Genomic DNA, 10,953 nt, shown 5'->3' on the forward strand with positions numbered 1-10,953 from the left:
TACTGCTGTAAACAGGCATTGAATTAGTCTGTGAAGTAAAAACTCCTGCTAAGGTTGTTTTTAAGAGACAGCGTGAGGGAAATGATATCTCTCTGCAGACAAGGGTTTACAAGATTTATTGGAAAACCCCTGACAAAAGGCTTTAGATGCCTAATAGATGGTTAAGCCTGTATCCCATGCCTGAGGATCATGCAGACCTCTGGGAAAATGTTCCAGTGGTAGAGGCTTCTGTGGTATGCTTGTCAAAAGCCACTGTGCTACCAGTGCAAGCCTTCAAGCAAGCAAGTCCTCTGATTGGCTTCAGTCTGGGTCTCTATAAGGCCAGGATTGGTGGGTCAGTGACCTTTGCTCTAGTTGACATACTGTTTTTTGTGTGTTGTTACTATGCAGAGAGGTCTAATGCTGCTGCAGAAATGTGATTCAGGCTGAGCAGGAAGCTCTCAAAATGGCTGCCAGAGTTTCCTCAGTGTCTGTGAATGCCAGGAGAGTACTCTGGCTTATAGTTTGGAAGGCAGATAACAAGTCTAAAAAGGCTTAGAGGCATTAGCTTTTAAAGGAAAGCTTTTATTGGTTTACAACTGGAAGAGATTAATAAGCAGGCCACAGGTGGAAAAAAGCACTTTCCTGCCTACCCCTGCAGCCAAGCAGACATCAAGGTTTTCTGCTTTCAGGCCATCCTTTCAGCCCTCCCCTAGAGGAGGTGCGTCCTTTTGAGGACAGTCTTTTAAGGGATAGTCTCAGTCCTCCAGGGGCAAGGCCCCAAAGTCAAAATTTGGTTCTTTTTATAAGAAACCAAAGGAGAGGAAAAATCCTCCGCATACTGCCAGGGGTTTTGCCCGGCGGTGTTTAAGGAGGGGGGACGTCTGTCACTGTTCATAGACGCAGGGGCACTGTTAGACCGGAACGCTTGGGTTAGAAATATAACCCAGGGTTAAAAGATTCCCTTCAAAGTTCTTCCACCGAGAAGGTTCATTCCTTCATCACTACCAAAGGAGGCTCGGCTCCGTACAGCTCTCTTGGGAGCGGCTCATTCTCTTTTAGAGAAGGGTGTGGTAGTCCCGGTCCCCAGAGCGGAGGGGAAAAAAAAAAAAAAAAAAAAAAAGGCTTTTATTTCACTCTGTTTTTTGGTGCCCAAACCAGACGGGTCTCTCAGCTGATCCTAAACTTAAAGGCATTAATAGCCAGTTGTGGGTAGACCATTTCAAAATAGAGTCTCTACGGTCTGTGCTGCTAAGCCGGGACCAGGGAGAATTTTTAGCGTCCATGAAGGTCCAGGACGCATACTTGCAGGTTCCTATCCACCCGGAACATCAGACACTATTGGGGTGTGCAATAGGAGACCTTCTCCTGTAATTACAGGCGTTGCCTTTCGGTCTGGCCACAGCGTCAAGGGTCTGCTTCGACTGAGGGAAATCATGGTTATTCCATTTTTGGACGACCTGCGGTTTAAAGCGGAGTCAGCAGACAAGTGAAGAGTCACTTGGCAGAAACCATCAGGTTTTGCAGATTCACGGCTGGCTTTTTAAATTTACAAAAGTCTCAATCGGTGCCGTCACAGAGACTCCAATTCTTGGGGATTGGTTTGGATACCCAGTCGCATTGGGTGTTTCTACCAGAGGCATAGGTCAGGGATCTGGCTGCCTTGGTACAGGAGATCCTAGGGTCTCAGAGCACAGCAGTATGGAGGTGCCTCAAACTGCTGGGGAAGATGGTGGCGTCTTTCGAGACGTTACAGTTGGCCAGGTTCCACTCTAGAGTGTCCCAGTGGAACATTCTGACAGGCTGGTCAGGGAACACTCAGACCATGAGGTCAGAACAAATGGTGTTGTTCAGAAACTCGATCCTTCCTAAAATGGTGGATGGAGGTGGATTCCCTTCGGGGGGGTCAGTCCCTGCAGTCCTGGAGCTGGTTGGTAGTCACTACCGACGCCAGTCTCAGAGGCTGAGGGGCAGTAGTCGTGGACCTGCGTCTGCAGGGCTTGTGGACTTTAGAGCAGAAAGACTGATACTTTACAGTCTGCCTTACTGATCAACATCGTGGAACTGAGGGCTGTGTGGAAGAGGTTTTCTCTGGGGGGAGAAAAGATTACAAGAGCTCCCTTTTAGGCATTCAGACCGACAACGTCACAGCTGTGGCGTATCTGAATCACCAGGGAGGCACACACAGCAATCTGGCCATGTGGGAGGTGTCCCGAATCTTCTTGTGGGCGGAACAGAATGTTCTAGCATTATCAGTATTCATACCAGGAGTGGAGAATATAGAGGCCGACTTCCTGAGTAGGGAGAAACTGATGGAAGGGAAATGGAGGCTGAATCCACAAGTTTTCCACTAGATTACAATAAAGGGGAAACCCTGGATAGGGACCTGAGGGCATACAGGTTCAACCATCAGGTACCCAGGTTTTATGACAGGATGTGGGATTCACTGGCAGAAGCAGTGGATGCCATGACTATCCCCTGGGAGGGGAATCTTCTTTATGATTTTCCGCCAGTTCCAATGCTGGCAAGAGTGTTGAAAACAATACAGGCCCAGACAATTCCAGTAATTTTAGTGGCCCCAGATTGGCCAGGGAGATCCTGGTACTCGAGGCTTCAGAGATTCTCTGTGGACTCGTGGCGTCTACCTCTGAGGTCAGACCTTTTAAAACAAGGACCATTCAACCAGCTGGATTCAGCTCGATTAATTTTGACGGTCTGGCTGTTGAAAACGCCATTTTGAGGAATATAGGATTCTCAGAGGCGGTGGTTAACGCAATGAGGAAAGCCAGAAAGTCAGTGTCTTCTGTAAATTATTTTGGGGCCTGGAAGACCTATATTTGGTGGTGTGTAAGACAGAGGTCACGCACATCGAGATTTAAAATGGCTAAATTGTTGGAGTTTTTTACAGGAGGGCCTTTCCTCTGGGTTAGGCCTTCAGTCACTCAGAGTACATATCTCGACCGTGTCAATTTCTTTCCAAAGAAGGATTGCGTTAGAACCAGAAGTACAGACCTTCCTGCAGGGGGTTTCTCTATTGAAACCTCCCTACAACCAACCAGTAGCGCCTAGGGAATTATCTCTGGCTCTGGAGTACCGTAAAGAGGCGCCTTTTGAGCCATTAAGGTCGGATGACCTTAGTTTCCTTTCAGGGAAGCTGGTATTTTTGTTGGCGGTGGCGTCAGAGAAAAAAAAAAAAAAAAAAGTATTGGAGGATAGCTTTGTTCTACAAGTCTTCCTCCCTTATATGTCATGATGATAGGGCTGCCTTTCGGACAGTACCCCTAGATTTTTACCAAAAGTAGTCTCTGCTTTTCATATAAATCAGGAGATTGTTCTGCCTGTGTTTCAACCTCCAGAGGGTTGTTAGGAATAGGGACAAATTGAGGAATTTGGATGTTGTGCGCGTCTTGCGCGTTTATGTGGACAGAGTTAAGAGTGTCAGAAAGACTGATACTTTACTGGTTTTGTATGACATACACAAACTTAGTTGGCCTGCTTCTAAGCAGACCATTGTTAGGTGGTGGCGCTCTGTTATTGCGTTTGCATATACTAAAGTTGGTAGGCCTGTACCGGCCAGGATTAATGCGCATACCACCAGGTCGGTTGCCACCTCTTGGGCGGTTCGACATGGGGCAACAGCTGTGCAGGTTTGCAGGGCTGCCACTTGGTCATCTGTTCATACTTTTGCCAAATTCGATAGGTTCCATGAGTTCGCGTCGGTGGACGCATCATTCGGGCGAGCAGTGATGAAAACTGCAGACCTGAGCGTACCCACCCAAAAGGACCGGCTCTGGAACGTCCCAATGTGAAGCTGTGTCACCAGGACCATTGAAAGAGAAAAAGGGATTTTTGTAAGAACTTACCGTTCGAATCCCTTTCTCTGATATGGTCCTGGTGACACAGCGATCCCTCCCTTACGCTCAGTAAGTATGCCAGTGTTCATGATGTTTCATGTTATAATTGGTTGAAAAGTTAAATTTAAAATTGTGCATATAATATGTGCAGGTGTTTGTACTGAGTTAATGTATTCCAGTGGCTTTGAAAGATTGAACTGAGGAATCTGGGATGCAGTAGGGGAGGAGCCTACCCTCCAAAAGCTTTAGGATAGGTGCCTGGCTCCTGCGGACCCTCCTACATCCCAATGTGAAGCTGTGTCACCAGGACCATATCCGAGAAAGGGATTCGAACGGTAAGTTCTTACAAAAATCCCTTTTTGATAGCCTGCATAGCAGGGCTTAAAGTGGTCCTGGAGAGGTGGAGGAACTCCTTTCTCCCTGCCAACTAATTACTCACACCCCCTCCCCTATTATACAGAGCTAGGGCCAGTACTTTTCTGTAGGAATTACTGTGAAGGGCCAGCGGAGGTAAAACTAGTTCCACCTCACCTTTCCAGGTGGTGGAACTCCTTTCCTGCCCATTCCCCCACATTCCGCATGGAATGGCCAGCACAGGGTCCTGATCTTAACCCCTTTGAGAACCTATTGGATGAATTGGAGTGATAGGTTGCTTTCTTGGCCAACTTGACCTTCTACAGTGTTACAAGTGGTCACTGTACATACCACATGCTGTTGTGCAGGAACTTATGGACAATTTGTCAAGAAGGGTGTCAAAGTACAAGTACTATAAAATCTGTTGATTTATTTGCTGTCAGTGTCCATCATTGTTTTGGGGGTTGACAATAAAATTAAATAATGGAATAAGGACCTTCCAGACAGGAAGTTTAGCCACATTCATATAACTTCCAGTTGACATTATAGGCTAATGTCTGACCTTAGCCACCTATGAACACATGTAAAATTAAGATACTTTTGCAGAGTCCTGTGTGTCAGACACCCTCTGCTTACATTAGTTTTACATTTTTACACAGCTTTAAAATGGTTTTAAGTGTATGTTTACCACTATCATCCCTTCTCCAGCAGAATCCACTAAAGCCATGCCATGCAGGTGGTGATAGCATATGGAAAGCTAACATCCTATGGCATTACAAGTCCCTCATGTTTGTTATGACATCACTTGCTGAGCCTATGTCCATGAAATAAAGGTTTTGGATTAATAGGTCTACAGTGTCTAGATATATAGTCAATAGATCAACTACTGTTGATCCCCAGGCAATGGGTCGACACATTCAAAAAGTCGACATGCACTATGTCCACATAAACCTCAAGGAAAAGGCTGACCGGAGTTTTCACGCTTTTGTATCGACATGTACTCCCAATTAGTGTAACACGTCCCCTCGCCTGTTTTACTTCACTCGCCATGCTTCGGTCACAGTGCTTCGAAGCGCACGGCACCCTATTATTTTCTCCATCTATGCCCACTGGTATCGTGAAGTAAGTCGGTTAAAAAATAATAATAATGAAAAATGCATGTTTCCTATGTCAACCATCTTTTGTTAATGTTGATCAATTGCATGATTTCCATGTGGTGACCCTATTGCCTGTCATCCTAGTCACTGTTATCCCATGGACAGGATACCCGCCATAAATTGTGCAGTTTATTTCTGGTGGCTTGCAGGCTATAAATCTGTTTAGACTTCTGCACTTCCCTACTTCCACAGTGATGAAAGACAGAGACTCGCCAATATCCTAGGATTTGATGTATTTTATGTCTGCTTTCTGCAAATCTGAGATACTTTAGATAGCTTGCAGGACAAATTTAGATTTCTGTATAATCACAGATTATTATTTATACATAGAATTTGATATATACAGGCGTCAGGAATTTCCTATTTGATGTTACAGTGGCATGGGTCATCATTATTTTTAAACTGCTAGAATGCTACCAACATCTTGCTATGGTTACTGGCTGGACAGTGGTTAGAATCATTTCCTCCTTCACAGCAAATAGACCATTGGCTCTATTTGTACAAGGACATTTTGAGGGCGATTCAGGTTGGCTCAGCTTTTAAGCATCATATTTACGCTGCTTACTGAGTGCTGAGCAAATGCCCACCCCTCTGTGCCCAGCGAATGCCGACAGCAACATGTGAATGGATTTGCTCACTGACACATCCATTTGGATGTGGCCCTACAGGTGAAAAATCCTTCGGTGGTGGCGGACCATCGAAGGATTTTTTGGCGCTCGTCTGAACTGACTTTTATCTGCGCCGTAGATAAGCCAAACAAGGGGCGGGCATTGAAGTGCTGTAATGTCACCATCCCAGTGCAGACTTTGGCACACCTGTAATCACATGGGGATGCCCATCGCTTTTCTGGGCGCACCCACCATTTTTGTGGACATGCCCAGAACACGCTGGGTGTCCCCATGCGCCAGCCCCCTGACCACCTCCTTCCTGCCCCCCTCTGTACGAACGCCTCGGCGACTGTGAAAGTCACCGAAGGAGTTTGCAAAGTGGCCCTGCGCATGCGTATATTCTCATATACACATGCGCATAGCCACCCCATCAGTCCCCGGACTGAATTCAACTCTTTACGAGCCAACCTCAATCACCCTCATTTGTGCGGTTTTTGTGTTCTCCGGATTTACATGTTTCCTCTCACAGGTACTGATGTGAGCGATTTAAACCTTCTATGTAAAGTGCTGCATAATATACTAATAATATAGGTAGTAAATAATACTAATAAAGGTTAATAATAATAATGTTGTAATTAACAAGGATTGTAGTAGACCGATTAAAAGATTACTTAATTAGAAAAATTCTGGAACAAATGTTTTCCATCAATCAAATTCCATTTTTGCAATTTAGACTGGCTGAATGCAGCAGGGGATTCCAAATGGAAAATGCCCGATTCCAGAATTGCAGTACTATATAGGGAACAACTGACTGTATTATGATATATGTTGGGTTTATGTTAGGGGTGCACCAGATACATTCACCCAGTTATTTAACATTTGCTTTGATAGGGAATAACAAGACATCACCTACCAGCTTTAGCAGAGGATCCACAATATAAACTGTTAGTGAGTTCTAGCAACAACCAAGATCAACATGTATCATCCCTCAGGCACTCACCCACATTCAATACTGCGCATGGCTGTGTGGATCTGTATCTATTCGTGATTGCGTGATCATGCACTTATTATACTACATTAGTCTGCCCCTTCTGTTCCTAGACTTCCTTCTCCTGTCACAAATAGGCCCAAGTGTGGATGTTAGTAAATCTGCATGTACATTTTGTTTTGTGGCATGTTTAGAACCAATTTGTGTGTATATACATCTTTCTTGCATCAATAGCTTTTGAAATCTGGATCTAGATCAATTTGAAAATAATGAAAATCACTTAATACTGTGCAATAAACCAGCTTTGTATACTAAAACATGTTCTATATTATACTGCTCGTACAAAGTCAAACTATTTCTCTTTATTTTCTCTTTATTCCCTTTCATTTAAATATATCACAGACGGCTGCACAAGTTCTGTCTCCTATCAGCAGTAAAACAGAAAAGTAGTTTTGATTTTACACAAAAAGTCCTGTTAATGAGGATCCCCAGTAGAGTTTATTTGTGAGCATAAAAATTGTTTTGCCTATAATAATTTGCTGGAAAGGATTTTGTGCATTTTTCAACTCGATTCTCACGCCACGATCTAGATGATCCAAGCCATGATCTAATGCTTTTAGGCAGAAACAAAACAAATTCTCTGTTGACGTTGGCTCAGTGTCTACTAGCTTCTGATATAATGTAAAAAATAGCTCCTTTATCGGATCGTAAAGTTTTGGTCAAATTATATTTCTTTTGTTTATTTCCCATTGGGTTGTGTACATTTTACGAATATGCATTATTAGTACCTAATAATAAATTAATTCAAAGAAATAGTGCACAGTTTGCCTGGGAGAATTACTTATAGCTCGCCACGCTTCGGGTTGGCATCAATACTTGGGTGGCGTTAACTATGGGGGGCCATTTCACCTATTAGGGGGGTATGCAATAAAAATTGGGGTCTAGGGTGCATTTTACATTGGTCCCAAGGTAAAATTGGGTCCCAGGGACCATTTTACATTGCTTCCAATGTAAAAATCGCATCGCATGCGATTTGGTTGCATGCGATGCGATCAACGTGATTTTTTAGGTCCCGATGCCTGCAATTAAAATCGCTGGTGCCGTGCTAGGAAACAAGTACCGACAATTCAACTGATTTTTCAAACTGCTTGGATGAGTGATTAGAGAAGTCATCAGCCTGATGGTCAACAATATGGAGTCGCGACCCACTTTGGGGTCAGGACCCACAGTTTGAGAACCACTGTTCTAAACGATCAAAATGAAAACTAGAACAGACACATAAACATATTGTCAAAACAGAATACATGCAATCACGTGTGGTTGGACCCACCAGAAATTAAAGAGTGTAGGATGACAGCTTGCATTGGCACGTGGTGAGGGTATGCCCTTTTCCTCTGCGATTATATGTTTCAGTTATTCTACAAAAAGGATCAAATGTACAGTGCCCCTTCTTCGTTTGCAAGGAACTAGTGCAGTTCTTAGTAAATGTTTTTGTTCTATAAACATAAACCACTGTACAGTAGCACTTCTCATATGCTATGTATCCGTTATCTTGATATCTAATTCTGTACATTGCAAAAGTTTATTTGCAATCGAAATAGAGTATGTATAATTCACAGTATAAAAGTATGTCCTCTGCATCGGCAGCTCCGCTAAGTGCCCATGTTAAGTAAAATGTTACATTGTTGGCAACTACGAAGTCATTATAACAAAACAATATTTCCCCTGTAGGAAATTGCGGAGAAGAAAACTTTCTGCCACTCCTACGTAATGGACCTAGTAAATGAAGCAACCGACATCAACATGAAAAATGAATCTTTGCAAAAGCTTTGGCCACAGATGTTCATTGAACTGGTCAGAGATGCTGTGATTGACGTCCGTGATAAGAACAATTACATGAAACAGTGCTTGCAGAGGATCTCTGAACAGAAATAGACCTGTACCCACATTCATTATTTTACACGTGTTATCCAAGCAGTATGGTTCACAATTATATGCAGAACATTGTTACCTCCTTTTATCGCGTGTTGTTGTTGTCTTTTTCATGTCAGCTTCTTTTATTTAGTTCCCTATCATTAGCAGTATTAAAGCCAATGTTGTGTTCGACCATAATGAAACACTAGGATTTACACCTGTTTTCTTACCAAGGAAAAGCATTGCTAAGTACAAACAAGCCATGACCCTTACATGTCTTCCACCGTTTTATGAATATGTGGAAAATGCAACTGGATGGCAATGAGGACATATGTACAAACACTTTTTGATGTATTGAGCTTTTTTGAACCTTTTGTTTAAAAAAACTATTTAAAATTAAATCTTTTTTATCTTGAATTCTTAATCATGTTAAGTATTTAAATAAATGCATTATGAAGAATTATCCCTATGTTTGATTTCATGTCTCCTAAACCATCTGAACTTACATGTAAAGAAAAACAAAAAAAAAAACATTTTTTTTTTCTCCTTTTACATATCAGGACTTTATTACATTAATCATTTGACTTTCTAGAAAAAAATCAGCCCACTAAACTGGTCATTACTTTACAAAGATGCATCGGAAACATGATTAGACTAGAATGAATCAATGTGTGTGCGTGTACATGTGGTAGGGAATATAGATTGTAAGCTCCACTGGGGCAGGGACTGATGAGATTGTTCATAATATTCTCTGTAAAGCGCTGCGGAATATGTGTGCGCTATATAAGAAACTGTTAATAAATAAATATATAGTCCTTGGGGAGATGTGCAGTCTTTTAGTTCTTAATAGACTGATTTCTATTGACGACACATTAGCATTGTTCCGCTCTTCCAATTAATATCTCAAATATGGATTATTTAAGATAGTGCTTTAATGTATTAGGTTTAGTGTATCTATATAATTGGCAGAATGGAATGTCCTGAGTCGGACATGGGCATGCTGAGCTGCAGCACGCACCTCCTACTTCCATTTACTTTGTTTTCATGTTGATCATAAAAACATTAAATGAAAATATAGATATATAAACAAGATGAGTGGCCTTAGACCATAAAAGTTCAGTCACCACAAAAAGTCCTGTTCCTATGTTGCCGTCTAGGATGATTAGGTAGATACCAGATGACTGCTAGAGACTTGATACCAGATTACCGCTAGAGGCTTGTAATCCATGTAGGATGGCATTTGCAGCAGGTGTCCTCAATAGGTGCTCTAAGGTTCCAAGGCAGGGCACAATTTTAATCCAAAAAGGAGTGGTAAATGAGGTTGGCTGGTTCGGGTAGATGTCAATTAGTGGACTTGTACTGACGTGTTTCGTTGTCTGGGGTACAGCTTTATCAAAGTTATCAGTGAGACTTTCCCGCTGATACCTTTGATAAAGCTGTGCCCCAGACAGCAAAATGTGTCAGAACCAGTGGACCAGACCCCCATCTATAATTTCATTTACTTTTTATGATCATTCAATTAATTGATATTGAAATAAATTACTGTTATTACTTTCCCAGCGCCACTTCCTTATTTTCTTTCTAAAAGTTCTAGTCAGCAGTATACAGAGTTGGACTCCACAGTCCAGTGTGTTCCACCAAGTTACTCCATCTCTAGCCAGTATTGCTGAGGGCTATTCTGTGACTCCATTAAATCTAATGAATGGTTCCAAGTTCCATTCAGTTTTGCTGTATATCATTCCAGATTCTGAGTAATCTCCTGCACTAGCCAGTATTGCTGAGCGCTATCCACAGACAACTGTGCATGCGTCAAGCTCTAGCCAGTTTTGTTAAAATCTTTCAAGCCCAGATGTATATATTTCTCCAATGTTACTCTGTCCTGCTTAGAGCATCCCACAGATTCCTGTATTTTATATATGCTTCATGTTCCAGTCTGTCCTATTAATCATCATTTCATGGACTCATGTGTTAAGCTCCGTTCTATCTCAGGGCTAATCAGCCCGGATGTGTGCTAGCAACAAACCCCTGAGTGGCGTTGTATGCTGCTAAAGTACTGAACTGTCCTGCTAGCACCATTCATACTCATGTGTGAATGTTCG

The 10,953-nt window shown here is 42.6% G+C and overlaps 1 protein-coding gene across 1 annotated transcript in view; it reads left to right on the forward strand.

The window, feature by feature from the left end:
• The window catches only part of LRRC49 (leucine rich repeat containing 49), a 121,712-nt gene extending 112,043 nt beyond the window's left edge, over positions 1–9,669 (forward strand). Inside the window, exon 17 of the mRNA XM_083183801.1 lies at positions 8,672–9,669. Coding sequence (XP_083039927.1) covers positions 8,672–8,875 — 204 coding nt within the window. The 3' untranslated portion in view covers positions 8,876–9,669. The remainder of the gene's footprint in view (positions 1–8,671) is intronic.
• The last annotated feature ends 1,284 nt before the right edge of the window (positions 9,670–10,953 follow it).

Source organism: Crinia signifera, chromosome 4 (genome assembly GCF_055691185.1).
Source record: "Crinia signifera chromosome 4, ASM5569118v1, whole genome shotgun sequence".
Taxonomy (NCBI): Eukaryota; Metazoa; Chordata; class Amphibia; order Anura; family Myobatrachidae; genus Crinia; species Crinia signifera.